This window comes from Drosophila elegans, unplaced genomic scaffold (genome assembly GCF_018152505.1).
Source record: "Drosophila elegans isolate 14027-0461.03 unplaced genomic scaffold, ASM1815250v1 contig_468, whole genome shotgun sequence".
Lineage (NCBI taxonomy): Eukaryota > Metazoa > Arthropoda > Insecta > Diptera > Drosophilidae > Drosophila > Drosophila elegans.
Window position 1 is genome coordinate 3,404,690 of NW_024545855.1, and position 25,429 is coordinate 3,430,118.

At 39.4% G+C, this 25,429-nt stretch overlaps 1 protein-coding gene across 8 annotated transcripts in view; it reads right to left on the bottom strand.

Annotated features, from left to right (window-relative positions):
* Nucleotides 1-189: 189 nt before the first annotated feature.
* LOC108142980 (serine-rich adhesin for platelets) overlaps nucleotides 190-25,429 on the bottom strand; it is a 37,788-nt gene continuing 12,548 nt past the window's right edge. Inside the window, exons 1-12 of one of the 8 annotated variants that reach the window (XR_001774315.1) lie at nucleotides 20,143-20,261; nucleotides 16,738-17,020; nucleotides 16,004-16,662; nucleotides 14,143-14,261; nucleotides 12,951-13,731; nucleotides 12,272-12,652; nucleotides 9,535-11,516; nucleotides 8,284-9,289; nucleotides 7,735-7,893; nucleotides 7,118-7,536; nucleotides 6,514-6,603; nucleotides 5,285-5,370 (exon numbers count right to left, since the gene is read on the bottom strand). Coding sequence is in view for 5 of the 8 variants with exons in the window: in XM_017267141.2 (XP_017122630.1) it covers nucleotides 5,229-5,370; nucleotides 7,118-7,536; nucleotides 7,735-7,893; nucleotides 8,284-9,289; nucleotides 9,535-11,516; nucleotides 12,260-12,652; nucleotides 12,951-13,731; nucleotides 14,143-14,261; nucleotides 16,004-16,662; nucleotides 16,738-17,020; nucleotides 20,143-20,160 (5,961 nt within the window). In the remaining 3 variants the exon portion in view is untranslated. Of the gene's footprint in view, nucleotides 5,371-6,513; nucleotides 6,604-7,117; nucleotides 7,537-7,734; nucleotides 7,894-8,283; nucleotides 9,290-9,534; nucleotides 11,517-12,259; nucleotides 12,653-12,950; nucleotides 13,732-14,142; nucleotides 14,262-16,003; nucleotides 16,663-16,737; nucleotides 17,021-20,142; nucleotides 20,293-25,429 lie in introns of those variants that run through there. The other 7 variants (XR_001774316.1, XR_001774314.1, XM_017267141.2 and 4 more) reach the window with 7 other exon arrangements.

Sequence of the window (25,429 nt, forward strand, 5' to 3'; positions counted from 1 at the left end):
GATCGTGTCTTAGCTAAACTTACAAGGTATAAAAATGGCAGGGGGCCTAAATCACTTGATGTACAGTAAACACTCGTTATATTAAATTATTCAACAATTCAACAATTTCACTGACTTTTTTTTATAAATTCATCAGATTTGGTGATTTTTGGCTAAAAACCCTTCCAATAAAAAATAAAACAGCTTTTGATTAGTTACGACCACCATTTTATTTTCGTTTCGTGTTTTTGTAAGTTTAGTTCGTTTTCATTAAGTTTTCTCAAATCATGTTCGATTAAATTACAAGTGCTTAAACCTAAAAGTATGTATGTACGTATGTATGGACTAAAATAGTTAACAAAGTTTGGCAATTAGTTACAGTTAGTCAAAACGAGTTCAATAAAAACCATTGTACAACCGAAAACAACAACAGGAAATTGAATAAGTTATATTATATTAATTTTATTTTTGGTTTTTCAGTATTCGTTTTTTTTTTCGTTTGTCATGTTTGTGACCCAGTTTAGGCCAGTTACGATTAGTAGAAATGCAACAATGTGTAAAGCGGCTATAAAAATAACCGCCACAACCAATAGAATATCACACCAAAAATGGCAGACTACAACAGATCCAACAGAGAAATTGTAATCAGTGAGTGTGGAGTGTGTAGAGTGTACAGTGTACAGTGTCGATGAGGAGAAAACGTGTTTGTTGAGGGACGCGGACCTAATTAGCTTGGTAGGATTGGTAGGGGACAGGATCCAGGACTCTGGGAATCCAGGACCCATCCCGCCAAGAGGTTTGTGCCTGTACAGTGTGCTCTCGCTTGGGTGTCCGGGGCGTGGGCGTTGGGTACAACATTCATAAAGTTTATCTACCTCGGCGCTACCTAAAGTTGTCGTTGTCGTTTTGCTAGCTAACAAAAGTAACTGTGTATATATATGTATAAAATTACCAACAAATTCATAAATTATTGTTGTAATACGTTTAGAAAATAGTGTCCATATATATCATATATCATCATGCTGTCACATCCCACTTATAACCTAATGCGTTTTGAAGAATTGACTACTATTAAATGGCAAAAGTGTGCCATAGTTTCTCTTTTTTGTAGAGTTATACTTTTGTAATTTCATACACTTCACATACACATGCAATACACAATAATCATTGTAATTGTAATTACGTTAAATGTAACTGGTAACATCATGCTAAATACATTATTCCTCCATTTTATAGACAGTTTCCCTCTTCCTTCTCAGTATGCTAAAGTACCCAAGAAAGTACACATCGCCTTCCATTACAGTTATCAGAGATTTGACTTCTAGCAAATACGTAATTTTTTAAAAATTATTTGGAGGGAATATTCATGATTTTTTGTTTTTTAAATATCGTTTACACGGATCATTTTTTATCAAAGTGTGTGTGTAATGTTCAGAAAATATTTTACTTATCCATTGCATCGTTTGTGAGATTGTTAGACTGCTTAACACAATCAATGATGGTAAACGAACGTTAAGGAAATGCATTATACGAGACGTTATTTTTATATATTATTAGGTACCAAAAAGTGTAAAGCAAGATCGAAGTAATACTGCATTTAAATAAAAGCATGTAAAATTGTTTAAATCTATTTTTGATCATCAGTTTACAACCATGAAAACATTTACTCTTATGTACATATGTAGATGTACCATAAAATATTCGTTCATATCAGAATATTAGTATTAGCACTGTATAAATACATTTATATTTTTTGTATTTGTTTATGCTGTAATCATGTGTGTAGGTGTGGGTGTCTGCGAGTTAAATATGTATTACAAGCTAAGTACAATTTACGATCAACAAGAGGTTACAGCATCTCAACTAAATGCCATAAAGTAACAGTTTGCTTCTTTATAAAAGTGTTTTTCATTGCATATTACAGTTAAAACTTACATCGTAGATTTGTGTAGTTTTTGTATATGGTACTTAATCATACCAGGGCCGATCTGCCCGACTTTTTTCGATCGTTTTGCATCGTAAATCGGGCATTTCGATAATACTGAGCGGTAAAGTTTGTCTCGCAATACAACGCGTCTTTAATTTAAATTTTGGCACAGAAACGAAGGTTTTATGGAATGCGTCCACAGTAATATCTTGTAATTTCGTATTGTTTTATTACTCGTCAGTCTAAATACTCTGAGATTCCGCATTGAAAGCAAAGATTCCAGAGAAGAGCCTCACAGAAGATCCTGTAAATACTGCGATGACGCTTAAAATGTCTCTTATTTGGCTAAACAGGAATGCAAACATGCACAGGACTATGTATACATATATATTTTTTTTTTTTTTGTTTTTTTGAATGGATTTCTCAATTCGGTTTAAATAAAATTGATATGTCTAATAGCTATTATCAATCGTTTTCAATTTCAAAAGGTTTTTTGTATTGTATTTCGAAGTAATTCTGTTGCGTTTCTAATTTTAATATTCGGTATGACATTTAGGGTTGTATGATTTACAAAATGCAACTATATAGTGTCTTCGAATTGGAATGCAAATTGTATATATACTGATGATTCGAGTGAATTCGACGTTTGAGCTAGAATTAGTTTGGCTTTTTGAGGAAGCTGGAACCGCTTGGGCCGCCATCTATATACAGGTTATTATTTTCAAATACGTATTTGTATTGCATAAATACAGTTTATCTTTACATTCGCTTAATGAACAATCACAACGCAGAGTTTTTGAATAAAGTGAGTGAGGCGGAGTTCTTGCAGATGATTCCGGAAATTATCGCTTGGAAACAAGTGTCACAGATTGTCCTTTACTATTTTGTTTGTTATTGGTTTAACTAGGAATTATAGTAGATAAATAAAAAGACAAGACGATGGTGTGAAAAATGAAACAGTTGAAATCATTTAATTGGTAAACGATAAACATTTTGGCACAGAAAATGAAACTTAAAATAAAATATAAATAAGTTAGGTGATAGTAGATATATCTACTGCATTTGACTAGACGATCGAGCAGTTGCTTAACCTTACATTTATCCTTTCTTTGTCTTTAGGAAACTTTTTTTGAAAAGCAACAAAGTGCACACACATGTCAACTTAAAGGCTAGCGTTTTACTCTAGATTTGAACACTTACTTAAGGATAAACACTCATTTGTTGATACTTTATTTAATAATACTTAAGACTTACGCTTGAAGGCATTTGAGCATAGAACAGAATCGAACAGAATAGTTTGGACGAACTCAGTCGGAAACGGAAATGGTAATAGAAACGAAAGACTTTTGAGGGGAAAACGCACACAACAAAGGATGGCCATTACAGATTGAAAGGGTATTCGTAGGTATTCGGTTTTGTATTTGTACGCGAGAAAGTCTTTAAAGTTTAAACGGCTCTGAAGACCCACAACAAACAGTTTTCGAAGGTGCTTTATGGTGGGCTGCTGTAGCTGTATTTGCTTTTTATGTATATCTGCTTACGCTTATTGTATATAACACCGAAAAATATGCAAGAATTATGTCGTCCGTCAACTTATTCTATGACTATTGGTTACTAATGCTATTGCGAACACAAGGCCAGGGAAAGGGAATAGTGGGTGTCAATAGATGATGATTTGTATATCTCCCATTTCATTTACAGCACCTGATTTTTCTGTAGTACTATAACTGGCGAATACAACCATAAGAATTGCTAATAGTTTCCATCTTCCAAATTTCGGTCCGAATCTGCGGGACTTGTGAGTGGCCGAGAGGAGTGGAAAGGGTCGTAAGGTATTAGACTAAACGTGAGTTTTTTCATTTGGTTTTGCTTTTTGGTTTACATTAAACTAGATTAAGTTACGCCATTGTCAATATAACATACCACCCGGCGGCATTTGGCCTCAAAAACGTTGAATCAATTGATCAATTTGTTGTAGTTGTAGTACATTAGCTCACTGTCCAAATGGAAAACGTGTGATTCTTGTTGTTCTTCAAATTACTGGCAGATTTACTGTTGTACCATTTAATTTAATATATGCTTGTATATAATAACTATGTATACCCTAGGCCTATATAAAACTGCTGTGTGTGTGTCTGAGTGTCAGTGTTTGTGTGTGTTTTGTTGGAGTTCAAAGTTCGGATTTTGAACTCTCATTGTCTGTCTGTATTTGTGGGTGGGGGTTGGGATAAGGGATAATCTAGAATTATAAGTAGATTAATGTCTTTTATGCGTGTTGGAGAAATTTGAAAGATATCCTTCCTTATCGCTTAATTTGCTAGACTCTTATTTACAGTGTCTCTTACAACCTACAACTTTCGCGTTAAAAGTAAAGTTAAAACTTTTCTCAACTTCCATTTACATTGGGTGTGCATTGAATTTTGTTCACGTTCACGTTTAGCTAAAATCGTTTTTGATCTCACTCAATATCACTTGATTTCACTAGATTTTCTCTTGGGTTTTCGGTATCTCTAAGCCATAGTTCAATAGTTTAGGTTCGTAGGTAGTAGGTAAGTACAATCTATGTAAAACTTCGTTAAAACTAGAACAACAATCATATATCGCATACATCGTACACCTAGGTATGTAATTATATATCAAGTATGTATATATATAGAGATTCTCTTACGTCCTACACATTTATCGCCCTAGTAAAGTATCAGTGTAGTGTGTTGCAACTATGTACGAGTATTTAAGTAGAAAAACTTGTAGTTAACAGTAATTATGCACTAGTATTTATCATAGATCGGGATTTCGCCTTAGCTTTAGCCATAGTTTTGGTATTGTTTTTAGAGTATATCTACAGTCGAGTCGAGCAGAATAAACGCCTACTATATAAAAAACGGTAGGTATACATTTACATTTACATATTCGTATTCCGTATTCCGAATTCCGAATTCCGCATTTCGTATTTCGTATTACTTCAACATAAATATTGCACTTGCCTACAATATAGTCAATAACAATTCAATTTGAACTTGTACCAATCTTTGGCTAGACTTACAAACTAGTGCGAGTCGCAGTGTCTTCTACTTAGGGGATAGATCTAGAAGTGATTGATAGAGATAGATAGTAGGGTAGAGATAGATAGAGATAGACCTAGTGAAGAAATGCCTTTAACTACTACGTACATTATGACATTGATTTTTAGACTCAAATTAGTCTAAGCATAAATTCTAAGAGTGGTAAACAATGCTTGCTGCTTGCTTAATGCGATTGTCAATCGATTTTTGTTTGTTTATTGATCCTTATCCATCCTGTTCGATCCGATGCGATCCTTTTCCTACGACGGTGTGGTGATGGTTGATGAGGCGATGGTGGCCAATCCTGTGCCGGCCTGGTGGTTCAGCTGGTGTTTTTGATCTGGCTCCTGGACGCGGTGCGTCTTCATATGCGCACTGCGACTCTTCACCTTATTGAAGACCCTGGCAAAAGAAAAAGAGCAGAGTGCGGGGCACCATGAGAACACATAGGACTGGATCGGGTCCTCGATTTCGATCACTACCTGATCTAGAATGCAGACTAGGCGGATTACTTGGACATTTAGATATAAATGGAGCACATAGAGTACATATCTTATAGCACATGCATAGGTAATATAGCTGGGTATAGATAGTCATGCTGATATACGAAATAGACTTTTTCAATCTTTTGTTCACTTCTTCTTACTTAGCCTTGTGTGGAGTTTAAATTTGCTTTGTTGTTATAAATAACTATGGAAAATAGAGAGTTTATGTTTAGGAATACATAAAAAATACCAAATAAAATAGTGATTAAATACACATATATATATAAAGGAAACGGAAGAGCTGAAAGTCTGGTGTGAGCTTGAATGATACAGTTTCTGTCGGATTCTGTGATTTTGGTGCTTTTTTTTTGAGATTTTCAAAATATTTGTATATGTAATATCGCTCTAAAATAACTAAGACAATAAATATTCCATTTATCAAAATCTGCGCTTAGGGTTAAAAATAATTTTTATATATTTTTACAATTATAACAATTTGTAATATTTTACGCTGTTTATTTAGCTATCGTGTTGTTTATTTAATAAAAAAAAAAGAATTCGAACAATTCCAAATTCTAAATATTTTTTTCTTTTATTTTTCTTTTTCTTTTGTTTTTTTTCTTTATTTTTTTGATCGTTTTATTTAATTTAATTTATTTTCTTTACTCTTCTTTTTTAATTTGTTCTTTTCCTTGTTTTTGTTTTATTTTTGTTTTGGCAAGAATATAGACATTGTTCAATTTAATTTTTTAATTCAGGTATATCTTACGACCCCTTTTTGCTAATCACTCCAAAGTCCAGCTGAGTCAATATACAAATGAAGGAGCGAAAAGGGTTTGTTTTGAGGTGATCTATTAAATTGGTTCGCGGTTTTTAAAATTATTTACAAAAGTTGTTAAATGCAGAGGCATTTGGCGCTGTGAGTAAGATTATCGAAAACAAATTACAATAATACACGAAATTAGAGAACAGAGACCAAGTGAATGGAGTGTGAGAACGGAAGAGGGATATCGGAATGAACCAAAAGTGAGATCGGAAGACCAAGGACCTCTCTACTTACCGAGAATTTTGAAGAGCAGCACGCTTTCTTGAGGACTTGTGGAGCTGATATCAGTTACGGTTACGTCTATTTGCGAGTTGTGACTCTTCGCTTTAAAATTGCAATTTCGATTTATTGATTGTATTCGTTATTCGATTTTTGGTTTGATTTGATATTGGGGTTTCGCATCATGGAACAATACAATACAACAACAATAACAACAGTTAATATGGCTTGACGAAAACGCTAACTAAATGGCATAGAAGTCGGAAACTGACATACGAGTGAAACTAAAGACTGACAAGAGGAATCATCTACTGAAACTCAAGATTTAGAAAGAAGTAGAAAGAGGGGGTAGCGATAAGGTAACTCAAAACGTACAACCGATGATGACAACTTAGGCGTTTTGTTTGAAAAACAATAAGTACAGTAAACTCAATATCTATTAACCAAAAACTCGTACACGGCATACGATACAGAAGTTATTTTACGGTACAGCGTGCGTTTACGATCTCAACTCAAGTCAATTACGGGCACTCAAATCACTTGCGGATTTTTCAATTTTCATACGATTTTCACGTGTTTTTTTTGGGTTTTCTTGGAAATTGCTTTGGGGGAATCTTACTTGCCGCACACCTTGCAGGGGAACTCGCCCTCCTTGGCAATTGGTAAAGTAGCTGATTCCAATTTGGGCGTGGCTGAAAGCGCAGACGAGGTTGCTGTCGTGGCATTTGCATTGGTATTGTAGTTGTTGCTGCCGTTTTGACTCATGTTGCCGGCGTGTGTTGCTGTTGCCTGCGTAGTATTGCTGGCTGAGTTGCTGTTGCTGCTGCAGTTGTTGGTGGAGAGCGTTGCACATGCGTAGGTGTTGCTACTGCTGTTGTTGCTGCTGGAATTGGCAATAATTGCCGCTGCATTTTGCATGCTGCTGCTGCTACTGCTGTTGGTGTTGCTGCTGCTGCTGTTGTTCGTGTTGCTGCTGGCACTGCGGCCATAAGCGTGTATGCGAACGTGGCCGTGCAGCGCCGCTTTCGAACTGAAGCTCTATACATTTGGCGCGCAGGCAGGGATTGGTAAATTTTTTGGTTTGATTTTCGAGCGTTATGTACAAGAAAGAAAGTAAACAGAAAGAGCCAGTGAGGTGAGGTGGTGGGGCCTTAGCAATTGGGCTTGGGCTGGATCTGCAATTCATGCTAGGGCTTTGGGGCATGCTGCTGCTGCTGCTGAGATCCTAAAACTTACCGCTGAACAGTCCGCAATCTCGCAGACATAGGGCTTCTCCACCGCTGGAGCAATCACGACCACTGGCTCCATCTTCAAATGCGACACCTTGTAGTCCACGCACAGCTTCTTCCAGAAGTAGTACATTTGCACACATTCGCCGGAGGTCTTTGTCTGCAACTGCAAATTAATATGATTAATACATTTTTGTCTCAAATTAAAAAAATGTAATAAAAACGTTTGCAATTAAATTAATTCAAAGTATTAATAAACATGAGCCACGGAAGGCAACTTTCTTCAAGCCCATTTACAAAATTTAGGTGGCGCCATCTGCCGAAGTGCAGAGCTAACAATTTCTTAAATATATGCTGTGACGTCATAATTAAAACTTTCCCAATAACTTCTAAAAAAAATGGTTCGATTTGTAACATTTTTGGTGTGTCGATAGATATTGACCTCGAAAACATATAATGCCCAATTTTCATGTATCAGAGTGACCTGAAAAAGTTCCCCCATGTATCTCAATGTACGAGTAACGGGTATAAAAATTAATTGCACTCTAAGACCTACCTCACTGGCAATCTTGCCAAAGTCCTTGCCGTGCTTCTCCAAACCTCGCAAGAACTGCTCCAGCTCATATGCGGTCCACTTCATCTGGAAGGCGCCGGATTGCGTTTGGAGCAGGGTGAGAACCGCTGCCGCCGAGTTTCCCTTGGCCTTGAGCAGCGTCTGGAGGGCCACCTCCTCGGAATGACTGCCCATGGGTACGGCCGATGACTTGCTGAGATCAATGTAGCGCATCAGGATCTTGTCGTCCTCCTGCACCTCGGGATTCCACATGAGCTCGGCACTTAGTGGCTCCCGACTGGCTTCCTCCAACGGCCGGCAGCTGGGTATTTGCGCCTGGTAGGTCGAGCCGAGATTGACCTTGGACTCGTCGGAGAAGTCCACCAGACCCACCGAATCGCCGAAGTCATCGTCGAAGGCATCGAACAGATTCTGGCCCAGTTGCTTGCGCACATTGCAGTACAGCCCAGTGCCCTTGCGATCCGGATTCAGGATGGGTGCCGGTGTGTAATGGGTGCGCGACGGCTTGCGCAGCTTGGAGCGATGCGGCGACAGGGTGTGGAACTTGGAGAACTTGTGCGTCTCCTGGGGGGCATTGGACCGCAGGCGTCGCTTCAGTATGGAATTGGTTTGGTTCGACAGCGGCTGCAGATTGGCCACACTCGGCGAATTGGGCAGGGGTTTGCTAGCCATGGTTGTTGTGGTGTTGCCGCAGGCGAACAGCAGGCCCGACCCATCGATTTGTCCTTGATTGGCGTTCATTTGTGGGCAACCGGTGGTGAGCAGGGTTTCGTTGCCCACGGCGATGGTGTTCTGTGTAGAAGTGGTGGCCCCACCATAAAGCAGTGGTTGCAGCTGGCTGTTGAGGGGCATCATCCCCTGGCTGTTGTCCATAAACTGCGTTTGGCTGGTGACTTGAGCAAATCCATGGCCACCCACTAGGGGCAACATGAAGTCACCCTGCTGCTGCTGCTCCTGACCAACCGCTGTTTCCGTTTGATTGAGTGCACTGATAAAAAAATGGAACAGTTAAAATAAATTAATGGCTGTAGAATTCAAAACTGTATATTTCTAAAAGAATTAATATAAAATATTTGAACTAATGTAAAAAATATATGATTTTAAATGAGTCCTTTTTAATTTGGTTAAAATTTAGGTTTTCAGATTTTTAAATTAAAAAATTAAAAAAACTCCAATCAAACGAAAATTACTTTGAGTATTACAAACTTGGATCTTCTATGTTTTTTTTTTTACCTGTGTGGCTGCTGTGGCAGCAGCAATTGCTGTTGTTGTTCCTGCTGTTGCTGTTGCTGTGCTTGCTCCTGCTGCGACTGTGCTTGCTGCTGCTGTTGTTGCTCTTGTTGCTGCTGCTGCTGGTAGATGTTGCCGTTGCTTTGATCCAGTGGCTGCTGCATAGCCATCTGCTGTCTCTGCTGGCCAAATTCTCGCGGGGAAGAGGAGAGCAAGGGGTCCTCCGAGTTCGGCATCATCTGAGATTGCAGGCCCAAGCCGGGCAAGTAATAGAGATCGATGATATTCTCGCCCTGCTGCTCACTGCTCAGCTGGAGTTGCATGTTCTCGTCGGGCAGGACTTCCCTGAGGACCTGCTTAACGTCCTCCGCCGAGCCAATGCCGCTGGTGAAGAAGGATTCCGAGAGCGGGGAGGTGGCGTTCCGCGAGTCATTGAGGAACTCCTGATCCTCGTCTAGAAACGACAGATTCGTCTCTGCAAACTCCCTTAGATCACATTCGGTGTCGTCGTCCGTGCCATTGAGCAGATCCTCCACTTTGATGGAAGGATCGAAGCTGCTCTCCTCCAGCACTGACTTCAGCTTGAGGATCTTCTCGTTGTCGTGCTCGTTCAGCTGCTCAATGGTGCCCTCATCGCCCTCGTCCGTTTTGAAGTAGATGTGCGAGAAGTCCGTCTTGTCGCCGAAAAACGTATTGCTGGCATCCACAAACTGAGCAGCTGCATCCTCGATGAAGGGCGAACTCTGGGCCATGTTCTCGTGACTCGACGGCGGAGTGGGATAAGCAAGGGGGGAGTGGAGTGGCGATGCCAGGACACCACCACCACCACCACCACCACCACCACTACGCATGCTGGCTATCGCCTGGATCTGCGAGCTGTTCTGCATGATCAGCTCCTTGGAATGGAATTGCTGGAAGGTAGGCAACGGCGTGGTATTTGCGGACTGGCAATTCCCCTGCTCCGGTTCCAGCTTGACCAACTGGGTGTGGGCACTGTCGCCCGCCTCACTCAGCATGGCAAAATCCTCGGAATGTTCACTCTTGATCTCCTCGTCGTTGAGCAGCTCCATGGAGTCCACCGTCTGCAGCAGCATCTCGGTGTCCGAGACGTTGTACACCTCGGCATCGTCGAAGAGATCGGTGCCATCGCTGCTGGTGTAGGTCACCGTGTAGACTCCACCTCCACCACTGGTTATTACACTGCCCGTACTGGATCCTCCTGCCACTCCTCCTCCTGAGATCTCCTGATTGGGTGCAATGGTCAGGGCGAGTGGTGTGCCATCGGCCAGCGAAAGATTGCTCTGGTTGCTCTTGACCAAATTGGCAAGGCTGCTCAGCTTGCTCTTGGTGGACACCACCTGGACATCGGAGGGTATGATCACGGTGCGGTTGTTGTTGGTGATGATCTGACGACCGCCACCCATGGTGGTCAACTCGGTGACGGCCCCCATGGCGTTTGTACTGGTCCCACTCGAGGTCATCATTATGCCAGACTGGGACTGCGATTGGGTCGCCTTCTTCGAGGTCACCGCAATGCGAGTTCCCCGTTTCAGCAACTCTATGAGTGTAGAATCCTTGGGATCCGTATTCGTGGCCGTGGAAATGCCGCTGATGGTGCCTCCCGCCTTCAACGCTGTCAGGGCACTCATTGTCGTGGTGGTGGGCACATTGTTGGTGGTTATGGTGATCGTGTTGGTGCCACTGCCCAGATTGAGCGTCTTCGCCTGACCCTTCTGACCCCCGCTGAAGATCTCGATGCTCTGCGGCAGGCCAATCTGCTGGATGCTCAACCCATTGCTACTCTTAATAGTTGTTGCCGCCGGCAGAACCGCCGTGGTGGTGCCCGTGCTGGTGGTCATCGTCTGGGTGTGACTGCTGGTGCTCGGGTTCTTCGGGTTGAGGAAGCTCTCCAGGTCGCTGATCGATCGACGCAGCGTGGTGGTGGTGCCACTGCTGTGCGGCGGTGCCGGAACCACAAAGGACCCCTAAAATAGAGGGTTATAAGGATTTTTTACAAAATCAGATGGATAGAGATAAAATAGGATAAGCATAGAGCTTTAAAAAGCATAAAAACAAAAACAACATTCTAAATTTAGGTTCCCGATTTTTTTTTAGTCCTTAACGTTTAAAAGGTTCTGGGACAGTTATGTTATGATATTTAAATTTAGGTGATCCTGATATGTAATATTTAGGAAGCCCTAAAAAGGATGGGACAACAATTAACGTTTTATAACGCAAAACTAGAAACGATATAATAAAATTTTAGGATAGTTAGTTATGCGAATTTAAGGTTTTGGTGATCCGATTTTAAGAATTTTATAAGTCCTAAATTAAATGGGTTAACTAATGGTTTCTTCTGACCCTGATACTACGATTTTATAAAGTGGGGTATATGAGATGGTGAAACCATTAACGTTCCGAAAATATAACTCTAGGAGAGCTAAGTACTCGAAATTAAGGTAATGGTAACTCCGTTTCTTAGGATTTTAATGAAATGGGGTAACAATTTCTGTTTTAAAAGCTAAGACTAAAAATACAATTAGTAGAGATAGGTACGTGAAATTAGGGATTTCAGGAGTCTTGAAGACTTAAAATAGAATTATATTAATAGTGGTTGGGACCAATAACAGATTATATCGATAGGCGTTCTATTAAGAACTAAAATAAATCTTTTGATAGATAATTAGGCATAATTAATATTTTGGTGACCCCGATTTTTCGATTTTACCTGCCAACCCACCTTAGTCATGTCCTTGCGCTTGCTGATGATCTTCTCCTCGATGAGGGCGCGCACTCCGATGCTGGCCGTCTGCAGCGGCGGACCACTGGAGTCCTTCTTCTCGCTGCGCTTCGTTTCCGGGTCCTTCTTGTAGTAGCCGCCATGCAGACGCATGTGCCCATTGAGGGCGGGTATGTTTTTGAACTTACGGTGGCAGAGATTGCACTCGACGGGCTTGTCGAGCTTGACGATGTTGAGCAGGTGGGGATTCATGTTGCCCACGATCTGCGGACTCAGCTCCTCCTCCTTGACGATCTCCACGGGCGAGTTGGCGGAGGAGGGAGCCACCACCAGATCGGAGTTGTCCTCTACGGTGACGGTCACATTTTGGGCACTGTTCAGCTGCGAAGAGAGGTGATGTGGTTACTTGATTTTATATGTACTCAAAACAAAACTTAGTTCAATTTCAATATACACTAGAGATCAAATAATTGAATTCCGTTTCGAATAAAAAAGGTTTATTATTATTAATTTAATATTTTTCGATTGTTAATGGTCCGGAAGGTTGAAGTAATTTATACAAATTTAATTTAATTTAATTTTATTCTGATCAATTTAATAATATTTGAGCGACTAATTCCATCCCGTTTGAATTGATGTTTTTTCTATTGTTAGTTTTGTGAAGTTAAACCCCAATTACCAATTGCATATTCCATGTGCGCGGCCTGTTCTGCGATGGCGAGGAGTTGGTGTTGATCTTGTAGGAGCTGACACTGGTGGGCGAGGAGACGGTGACCTGGGCACTTGTCTGCTTCGTCTGCTGCATAATCTTGCTGATCAAATCCAGCTGTTCGCGGGTTAAGCCCTCGCCCTCCAGACTCATGCCATCACTTAGCGTTATGGTGGGCGAACTGGCGGCTACCATCGAACCGCCAGATGGTGAGGCGGCCATGGAAATGGAACCAGATAATGATACCGATCCCGATCCCGATCCCGAACTTGAACCCGAACCCGAACCCACTGAGGAAAGCGATGAGCTGGAGGCCGTGGAGGAGGCGTTCGAGGAGGTCGAGGTGGTGGGCGACAGCAGGGTGACGCCCGTCTTGATGGGCAGATTCATGGCCTTGATCTGTTCGTCGGACAGGGCAATGCCAGTGGCCGCATCCACCACCGAGCTGCCCGTGGAAATGTAGGTGCGGATGCAGGTGGCTCCGTCCGGGGAACTGGCATCCCCGCTGGCCGTGGCCGGCGAAAGACTCAACGAACTGGTGGCCACACCACTGGCACTACTACTGCTCGTACCGCTCGAGTTGGCGGTGGGCGAAAGTGATTGGCTGGTGGGCGTGGGCGTGGCTGCCCCACCCGCATGGTGATTCTCGGAGTGGCGCCTCAGGGATCTCGCATCGCAGTAGGACTTGCCACAGCCATCCGCCTTACACTCGTAAGGCTTCTTGTTCCTATGAGTCATCATGTGTCCGTTTCTAAGGGAAAAGATTAAAAAGAATTTAGTGGCTTTAACCGATCAATTTATCACTACACTTAAAAAACACCTCAAAATCAAAACGACCTAAAAAGTAGAAATAGTTGAAGTAGTAGATCTTTTATTCAATGAAAATGTTTGGGGTTCGCATGAAACATGATATGTTAACAAGTTTATAACCTTCAGCTGGTCTAAAAAGTATTAGAAATAGGTACCTTCATTATAGGAATAATGTTTCAAAATCTCTCAAGGTGGTGATTCATTTTACATAGCCTTGACGCCATGATAAGTTTATTTTTCCATATTTTTGCTAGACTTTTGCTGATTTTGACACTTTATTCGCAACACGTTTTTAGGTCATTTAAATTTTTGGGTGTTTTCTGAGTGCAGTTAGTGCGCCTCATTTACTTACAAGTGATCTTGCCGCTTGAATGCCTTCGAGCAGAGCGCACAGATGTATTTCCGCTCGTCGCTGTGCGTCAGTTTGTGCTTGGCCAGTGCCGAGGCATTTCCAAAGATCTTGCAACAAATCTATAAAAAGTTTGGTGGGAGAAGAACATAGGAGAAATGTAATTAGCGCTGGCTGTCGGCTGCCCTCTAGATAATTGAAAGCGCGGCGGCCGTCGTCCGAACATTTTAATGAGCCACATTGCGTATACGTTATGTTGCTGTGAGTTTTTTTGTTTTTTGCGGCCACCACATACCGCATGCTAATTACGATAGAGCAAATTTTGAAACCAAAAGTGGGTGAAAGCGGCCAAAAGCTAGGCCACATACATGCCTTAAACTATCTGCAGGAACACGTGTGTCTGCTTGTTTGATTGCCTGCAGCAGGAATGAAGTGCCCCGATGCTAACCTAACATCTCCACATCCGCAGTATCGTAAAACGCGTCATAAAATGTACTTTACCGCCTTCCTCTCAACTAGATGGCCCACAAAAAAAGGAAGAATTGAGGGCTTCGCCGCTTTAAGCGGCTGTCAGTTTTATTGACAGACGTCGAGACGTGTTGAATGCCTATGGCCAGAGCTGTTTCAAAAATCAGCGAGTGAGTTTCCTTAGTGGAAATTTTCACACGGTAAAAGCGATCTAAATTCAGCTTTCGCCTATCGAAATGGAGAACTAGGAAAAAAGCTAGGAATAATTTAAATTTATTTCAAATATATCTGACATTCCCTTTATTAAGTTCAAGTTAGTGGTGTGGAAATTTCCTTCCCCAAAAATATGTTTAAACATAATTAATTAAATTTTGAATTTGGTCTTCTGGAACCCAGTTAAATAAGCCCTTTTTTAAGAAACTTTCATTTTCAATATTTATTTTTAGTTAAGGACCAAACGAATTCTAATTCATCTACAATTTCTAATATACTTAAAAACTTTTCTTATATATAATGATTATAAAGGTAGTTATCCTTTTCTTGAGATTAAACTTCTTTAATTTCTTGTATCCAATATAGGAAACGATCTAGTTAAGCATTCTTGCCTCAGTGCAACAAATGCGATGAAAGACTTTGTTGGAAATGATTTCTAGCCTTTGATATTCTTCTCACAATTCCCGAAATATCAATTCTGCCAAACTAGACGGGTTCTTCGCTCAATTAGCGCTGTGTGTAAACACAACCGACTACGGCTATAATATTAGTTCCAAGTGGCCAAGTCCGGCGGACTTTAACGAGCAGAAGGGAGGGTGTGGGGACCACTTTCTGAAGAGCTAGTGCGTTTCACCTGCCACTCGAACGAGACGACCTTAATGTCTGTTTATAAATATTGCACGACCGTCTGCACGACATGTTGGCTCAGAATGAGCGGCGATAAATTGGCGATTAGGCCACGGATAAATGTGGCTATGGGTAAAGCCAGAGAGTATGCAGCTGGCACTAAGGATGTTTTATTTTGAAAAGAAAAGTCCCATATGATACAGCGGGCAAGAAGTGGCGTTCAATATTGCAAATAGCGCTCTCAATAAATACAAAGTGAATTTATACACTGATAAAAAAACGTAGTAATCCCAGTACTTCAAACTCAATTAAAATATTTATCGTTTCGATTTAGTTATTTTAAATATGAAAGTTTTGTTTGATATTTAACTTGATTATTTTCGAACTAGACTCAAGTGTCAGAAATATTTTATTTAAATTTAAACCATATATGTACATCTTAAACAAATGTAGGTTACTTAAAAATTTCTGCATTTTTTTCTCAATTCCATTTTTTTATCAGTGTACAAATATCATTACGATATAGTTATACAGATATTTTATGTTTTTTTCCTACCTGACACTGCTGCGGTCCGTGACGCGTTGGTGAGGATAATTTCGGTCGGTTTTTTCGCGGCGCCTCGACGCTGATGATACCGCTGATGCCGCTGATGCCTCTGATGCCGCTTGCGGTACCGCTACCGTTTGTGACTGCCGCTGAGCTCAGTCCTCCGGCGGGAGCATGTCGTCCGGTGCCCTTGAAACTCAAACTGTGTACACCGCCGCTGCTGCTGTTGCTGTCGTTGCTGTTGCTGCTGTGGCTGCCGTTGCTGCAATTGCTGTTGCTGCTGTTGCTGCCGACACTGATGCTGCTGCCCACGGAGGAGGCGGTACTGAAGTTGCTACTATTACTGCAGTTGCTGTTGTTATTGTGGTGCTGATTGAGTAAACTGGAGGCGCTGCTCGTGCTGCTGTTGCTCATAATCTGCGCCAATGTGGTGACATTGGTGACCGTGTTGCTGCAGCTGCTGCTGCGAATCAAGCAGTTCTTGATGTACGAGGTATTGATTTTGCTTGAATTGGTACCAATGCCCGAACTCGTGGATGTGCTAACCGATTGCACACTGCGCCTGGTTATCGTTATCTTGTTGGGATTATTCAGATGATTGCTGCTGGCCGACTTGGCCGAGCTATTGCTTGAAGTTGCTGCTGTGATTGAGTTGTTGTTCTTGAGAGCTGCAAGGTCAAGAGAAATCGGTAAAAACGTCCAATTTCTGAATAAATGTATTGGCATTAATGCCGTTTACTTACAGGCTGTCTGAATGGTGCCCAAGACATCTGCCAACATTTCCGGATCCGGATAGCCGATGGTCAGCGCATTTTCTAGCGTCGACGCTGGCGCACTTGAAGCGCCATTCGGTGACGTTGTCGCTGATGATGGGGCTGCTGTTTTCGTGGCCGTGGCTGTCTCCAAGGCACTCGCATCCCGCAGTTGCAGAGTCACGGATCCTTCGGTGCCCACGGATGCGCTGCACATCAACACGCGCGGCGCGCTGCTTAATGTCGTCAATGGCAGGTGGATGCTTTTGGGTACCTGCGGTAAAGGTAAGGATGCATAATGCAGAACGGCATCTCAATGGCTGATAATTCATCTGTGTCGATGTCGGTGTGTTTTTGTGTGTTTGTTTAAGGGGGTGGGGGTAAGAAGACACACCCGAAATTGCTGCCAAGAGGCACGACGGCAATGGCTGTCAGGCGAGATTAGTCGAGATTATTGATAATTCACAGCAACTGTCGCCTAATGGACGACGCTTCGCATAATTAATTGAATTTAAATGCATTTCACTCTAAATGGGACAAGTTTGACTACTGCGCCACGCCCCCCAAGCGAACGCCCACCGCGGTCAGTAAGTACGGAAGCGCGTTGAGCCGTGTGTCACTCAGAAAAATGTATCCCCAATTTTTTGTATTGTATTAAATTTTGTATGGTTTAAAATGTTTTGCTTTCTAACTTTAATTTAAAACTAATAAATTATATATTATTATCTTCGTGCTAATAGCAAACATAAACAAAATTGTTGATTTACTTGTTAAATAGTTTATACTTCAGTAAATCTTAAGATTCAGTTGTTCATTTCAAAAACATACATATTTAATTCTATAAAAATCAAAGAATTACATATCATAATATTAAATATTATCTCTATTATTGAAAAATATGTATCATCAACATTGTTGTTTTACTTGTTTAAAAATATCTACTAGTTTTGGAAGTAATATCTTTAAATATCAATAAATATATACTGACGTTAAAACTGATTTTCTTCATTTTAGGTTAAATATTTTTGTAGTTTCTTTTTGTGTATTTTGCTAAGAAAAAATGACCTAACGAAAAGTAATATCCTCATATATAAATATATAATAAATTTCTTAATTTCAGGTTTAACAACTTTTTACTTGTTAATAAAGTACGTTTTACACAGAATTATCCCTTAATATAAAAGAATGCACTTACTTTAAAACTAAGTGGTATAATAAATTTATTTTAGGCTAACTAGTTTTGGTGAGTGCAGGACCTCGTCGCATTTGGCACTCATAAAACAATGGTGTACTTTAGTCAGACATTTTTCGCCTCATATTGTTGGCAGACCCGCGACATATATTAATTTAAATGCCAAACAAGTGCAACCATAAATTGGCCAAAAAGAGGGGAATCGGGTAGCAGGGTAGTCCATTGTTAGATGAGGCAATTAATGCTTTATAAACCGCAACCGATGCCCAATTAATGTGGCCTGCAATTGCCCATAACCACAAAACAAAACGCGAGTGAAAATAAATAAAAGGCCAAAGCATTAATTTCCGAAAGTGCCTGCGACGCTGACCGCAGTGGAAAAACAAAACAAAAAACTCAGGAGCAGTACGAAAAACCAGAACGAAGACACTGCGACTGGCATAAATTCGTTTCGGACGCATACAATTTCACGTAAAATAAATAAACAGCAATTTTATTATTGTTTAAGTTGTGGAAAAAAAAAAACAAGACGGGGCTGGCAAAATGAAAAAGTTCCCTCAATGAACCGAACTGGAAATGGAAATGGAGCCACAAGTGGCACGCCCCCGCATTAATGTTCACGGCAAAACACAAATTGTTTATTTAAACATGCCAGTTGCCAATGCGGCTATGAGATATATATGGGCAGGGGCTATTAGAAGAAGTAAATTAGATTTATGTTTATCAATTGTTGTGATAACCTTGTTGCTGCTTTGAAATGCTTAGAATAATCAAAGGCGAAATAATTTCTGGGAGGATAAATAAACTGCCTTTAATGGTATGTCTCCTATCAACCAATCAAATTGAATCATAAATTATATTCACGCCAAATCAATTCAGGTATCAAGTAATTATATGTTTGCTCTCTTGCACAAGCGAAAAGATTTATGAGAAAATACGCATGTCTGGCTGGCAAAGGCTGTCACATCTGAAAGTCAGGGAGGGGTGTACTATATCCTGTTACGAATTGCCCATCCTCCTAAAAAATTGGGTGGGTGGGCATATTTTTACGGCGTGATTCACGTGTCAATCAAATGTCAATGTCACTCCAACAAAAAAGCATGAATGAATGCCCATGTTGCAGGAGAAGTTTGCTTTAGGCGCTGCCAAATCATATTTCCATTGCAGCCAGACTTGTGAAGCACTTTGATGGCCAGATTTGAATTTGGCAAGGTCCCGGTTCTTGTCCGTCCATTCTGCCGATATGTTAATGAAAATTTCGAGATGATGTCAGCGTAAAATTGAATATGCTGGGCGGCAATTTGTCATCGGGCTTTTCTCTCTTTTTTTTCTATTGCTTATTAGTAAAATGAGCTGAAACACATGTTTGTGCAAGGGCCGAAAAGAAAAGCCGCCGTCGTCATCATCAACAACAGATTCATCATCGGGTAACTCGGTCATATGGCCCCAAATCTGTCCACTTTCCTGTGTTCCTTAATTTTCAATTTTTATTTATGTTCAGGCCTTCGAAGACACGGGTATCAGCTGGCGTTCCACATGCCGTATGCGTAATATCACAAGTTTAATCATTTAAAAAATGGATTTTTAAACGTTTTATGACATTAACATTATTGTCTACGCCAGTGTGTTAATTATGAAAATTTATGGATATTACACCAAGAGGAAATATACAGTTTCATACAACTAAAGAATATAAATTATTTAATATCGACATAAATTCGGATGTGAATTGTTACATTATACTCAGAATATTAACGAAATAAATCTATTATTTTGTTTAATTAATATTTATTTAATCATTTCCATGTTTACTGTTTACAGTGTATTTAATTCTTTTATTTATGAAATGGTTAAAATATTTCAGCGGGAAATAAGTTATTACAAAGTGTTCACTTGACGTTTGACACGTTTGACAATAAATACTACTAAAAGTTTGAAACTTTGAAAACTTTGCCTAGAGGTAGTAAGCTTTATAAATATTAAATGTTCAGAAATAAATAAATAAATTGTTGGATAAGTCAGATACAAATTGCGTGAATGTAAATATTAGCATATATGGAATAACGCCATAAATTATGTATTTCTACGATTGATTGCACACAATTGTGGAACATTTTTTCCGCCCATAATTGTTATTTCTGCTGACGTTGATTTACTTTTTATTGGCACTGTTTTTTTTTAGATGTCGATTGGCGCGTACTTACCGTATTTATGGCAGCCATCGTCGCAATTGACGCCGTCGATGAGGTTCTTGTTGTTGTTGATGTTGTTGTTGTTGGTGCTTGTACTGGTTGTTGTTGTTGTAGTTGTGGTGGTAGTGGTGGTGGTGATGATGGGGATACAAAATCAAAAATCTGAAAAAAGTTGTTGTATGATTGAACATATTCGAATTCGTAGCTGCTTCTCTTATTTTCTTTTCTTTCGTTTTCTTTCGTTTTATTTCGATTTTTTTTTGGGTGACATAAAAACGTGAAGTGGAACCAAAGAGCAAACAAATGTCAAAATTTATGCATAAAAATGTGCGCATAAAACGAAGTGAAATCAAGAAATCAAAACACATGCACAAAAATACGAAAAAAAAGGCGACACACTGGCACATTCGCATCAGGAAAAGCGATGCAAAACACAATCGAAAATATGAGAAAATTCGCATCGGTTGGGGAAAACTTCTCGAGAATGAAATTGGGGAAAAGGGGGCGGTGGGCGAAAATGGCGGTTAGTCTTAGTTGTTGGCTGAGCGATGTGATGACTGACTGATTGACTGACTGACTGATTGACTGACTGACCCACCAGCGGATCGGTCATTGGGGATTAGCCTGTCGGCAGGATTAGCAAACAAAAAAATATGGCATTGAAAATATGTTTTAGATTGAGATTTCTTTGGGATTACCCAGTAATCCATAGACAACAAAATATTTAAGATCATAATATATTATAGTAACTGCCTTTTTTTTGTAAAGAAATTTTCGTCATCCTCCCTAAAATTTTGTTGTTATTTAGTCGAATAGTCCCTTAAATGAAATCAATAAATCAATAAAGGATGTCACAATTTTCCAACTACATTTAAACAGTTTGAAATTTAGACGTGGAGAGAACATAAAAGCATTACCCAAATATTTCTCAGCTTACAACTGTTCTTATTAGCATAATTGAGAAAGCATACTCAATTCTTAAATTTTAAGAAAATGTCTAAAGGAATTTATATTTGTCCATATAGCAAATTTGTCTTTGGCGTTATACCTGTAATTCTTACTTATTCATAGAAAATTCATAATTTTGAAGATCTTAATGTTTTTAAGTGTTTTCATATTTGTAAAATAATTATTTTTATTTACTTAATCGTTTTTCTCTTGAACAAAATCAATAAACAAGTCACAGCATACCAACTTTATTATAAACATTTTAAATATTTAAGTTTGCAAGGCAATAAAGAGTCTCAATTTTGTTTAATATATAATATATATCTTTCAGCATGATTTAAAATCTATCTATTACATTTTTACGGGTGGAGGGTTATATATTACTCCATATATGATACGTGTTTCTTACTTTCTTTGTCTACAAAGTTGTATATTGGTGTATTTTGTCATTTTCCTGTTACAGATTCTTAAGGTAAAATATGTTCATCGATATATTTTGCTTTGCTGCATCAAGTTGCAGCATTGAAAATTTCAATTATTCTATGCACTCGCTTCTTTTGCATTTCTTGCGAATTTTCCTCTATCGATACCGACGTCCTCTTCCATATGCCTTCTTTTTTTTGTGCACCGATGTCGATGTCGTTGTCGTTGTCAGTGTCGTTGTCTTCGCGCTGTCTCATGAAATTTTATTTTCGTACACAATAGTCTTTGTCTGTCAGAGTGCATGCTTATTTTTGTTTTTAGTTATTTAATTACAATTTTCTATAGTTTTATTTTTAATTTAATTCATGTTTGGCTTGCGTCCCACCCGTTTCGGCAACGCTTGGCGAAACTTGCGCCAAAAATGCTACAAAAAACTGTGCAAAAAGATTGGCAAAGATGACAAATCTTTATTGGTCATTCTACATCATTTAAATACTCTGCGTGAAATAGGGCTTTTTTTAATGAGTGTATATAATTTGATACATTTATTTAAATGTCACATTGCGCATCTATATATATAGTATATATATTTATACTTTTACAATAATTAATAAAAAAATTGCCTAGTCTAATCAATAAAATTAAGAGCTTTGTAAATGCTGATAAAATACACCTATTAAGCATTAGCTTGAATTTATTTGTGAGCCAAAAATAAGCTAAAAGGGCAAGGTTCCAGTTGTGTTTCCAAATGTGTGACGAAACCCACTCATTCGGGGCAATAAGTAGAGCATTTTGAAAACGATTGCGAAATCAGAAAACGAAACAAAGACAAGAGACACAAGACGTCGTCAAAAGGCGCAGTTGGCCAAGGGAACTTTTCGGCTTCTAGGTATCCGGCTATCTGGGAATCCAAGGGGGAGCCACAGCCACACGATCTTACACATGTTGTTGGGCATCAGACGCACATTGGTACAGTGCGCGACATGAACGACGGACGGCAAGATTGTACTCAAAACGCAACAGGCAAAGGGGGGAGCCAAAGGCATCTGCTTCTGCATTTGGGTTTGGTCTGGCTTTTGGATATTTGCAGCTCGCATTGCACTTTCTAAGCAACTTTGACAGCGGCTGCACTGGAAGAAAACTGCATAACAAAGTCAGCTAAGTAATCCTAGTGGGTTTCCTTCACAATGGAAAAGTATAGTGGAAAGTTAAATAAATGTAAAGGATTTTAAATTACAAAACCAGTTCCATATGTGTTAGGAATTTTATAATTTAGAGAATATATAAAACCTTAAATCTTCGTTAACTGCAGAAAACAAACTAATTTTAAAATGGGTAACAAAAAATGTGGAAAGACAATAAAAGCTTATAATGTTAACAAGAAAACAATCTTCGATTGTTGTTTTAAATGAATTACTTTACAATAACTTAATTAAATTTAAATGTTTTGGTTTTTTTTCACAAATTAATAAAAATAAGTTTTCTAAGAATTTTTTTCACACGAAAAAATACTTATTTTCATTACAAAATATCATATAAATAATGAATGTTTATGCCTTACTTTAAAACTCTTTACAGAAGTAAAAAATACAATAACAATGAAATTTATATTAAAAGCTGATAGATTTAACTCAACATATTATATATTTTGTATCTGACTATCTGTGTCTTGCCAGAGCGCTTGTTGATTTTAATTAAAAATATGTATGGGCGATGAGTGCACGTTGCACATTGCACGTTGCCACTGCACAGTGGTACACTGGCACAGTGGGTCGATTTGGCTTGTTCGTCGTGTATGGGCCGTAAGCGTGCGGAATGTTGTCGAGCACGACGACAATTTGTTTCGGAAAATCGCTGGCAAGGCGCCCACTAATACACACTGATGAAGAAAAAGGCAGGGCGCTATACAACACCACTACCACTGGCCGAAATGGCGATAAAAACGACCACAATAAACGGGGTAAAAAAACAAAGGTGTCCGCAGAATTCCATTAAAAAGCCCTCTATTATTTGTTTAATATATTGTTCGTGAATTTTTATAGACTTCTATTTGAATTTGATTTCCTTAATTTTAATTTTTGCCTTCTTACCTCACACACTCCGGCAAACATATAGCGCATACGCCCCACTGGCCGTGTCAACAGCAGCATCATGATCATCCAAACAAGACATTCTCATAAAAATAATATTAATAACTATGCGCAAAATTAGACGGCAAACATATAAACATTTGCGTTTTCAATGTTAGACCACAGCCTAAAAATAATCGGTGTGTAAAATGGTAAAATGCTAAAGACAGATCGAAAGCGGCAGGCCTCTGCCAAGGTGAGTGGATAATGTGGAGAATGTGGAGCGTGTTGGATATTTCATATCAAAATCAAATTAAAATCATTCGCGCACACCGAAAATAAACACAAATTAATTCACCCACTGTTTTTGTTATCGCACATCCGCATCAATATGAGAGCATATACCCCCGAATATAGTATACAATATATGTATATTGGCGCATAAAGATGTATACTTAATTTAATGTTGTTGCTTGTCTGCGTGAAATCTACTTTCTGGCTGTTTGATTTGCCGCTTAATAAACACAGCATCGGTGGACAATGGCGAATACTTCAGTTTGTAGCTTTACTGCCAATTAAACAGCTGCGTTTTGATCGTCGGCTAATTGCCACACGTGCTGTGCAAGGGGGACAGAAAACGGTGGAAAATGGTGAAAAACGGGGAAAATGAGGAAAATCCGATGCCTTGATTTACATTCCTGTTTAATTATCGAACACTTTGCCTAATAAGAACGCCCCACCCATGAACATTTGCCTCCATTCCGCGTGGAGTGTGTGTGTGCTGGCTTTTATTTATAACTTTTATTGCACATAATGCTTAAATGGCTTTTGAGAGTTGCATTTTCTTTTGTACTCCCCACTGAATTGGGTTAATAGTCAGTACAGAGTATATGTGTGGGGAGCATTCCTTTATTTCGCCTTTTTTATGGCCCGGAATAAAAACTTGTAAGTTCCTTAACTTCTGACTAATATTGCAGCTCATTTGGGTCATCAGAGTGGATCGTTTTTATTATATTTCTTTTCAGATACTTCTGTATACCTTAGCTTTAAAATTATTAAAAGTCTTTGAGTTTTGAAACAGCTCAGAAACTATTGTTAATAATAGCTATAAATTTATTAATGACTTTAATTGCATTTTAAAAAAAAGTTGAGGAGGTAAACAGCCATTTATTTTAAAACTAAGCAAATCATTTTAGTAGAATCACGTGTTGCAACGAAAATAAAAAATATATAACAAAATCAAAAGTACAACACAAATTTAATAAACTAAAAGCCCTTGAGATGCTTCTCTTTAATTTCCCATTTCTGATCTTTAGCAAAGACAAGTACTTGTTGACACTACTAATATTAGAAATAATGCAAAAATATTGCAGAACTCGCGGCTGCTTGTAAGTTGAAGGCATTAAATTAATCACATTTGGATGACATATCATTCGAGGAATGTTCACGGATACTGGCGATAGTATCTGCGCGATGCACACAGCTTTGCTGTATAAATAACATTAGATGGCTGCCGGCACAGTAAGTGAACATTAATTTAATGCAGAAAGCCGACAGCTCTCAGGGCGGACAATACAAAAAAATGCCTCAAAATAAAGTCAGAATCGCGAAATATTCAAATTCTTGGTGAGTGTAATCAAATTAGTCACACGGCCAGTGCCAACAATGGCCAAAGGCCCCAAAAACTGACTAATGCAGGCGATTAATTTGGCGGATGGGGAAAGTGCGGGGATAGAGAGCTACTTAAAGATGACAATCGCTGACTGAAAGGCAGCATAAAGTGCACCAAAACGCCAGGCATAAATCATCGGTGTGTGAGTGTGTGTGTGCGCAAATAAAATATGTTAATTAAATAAAGA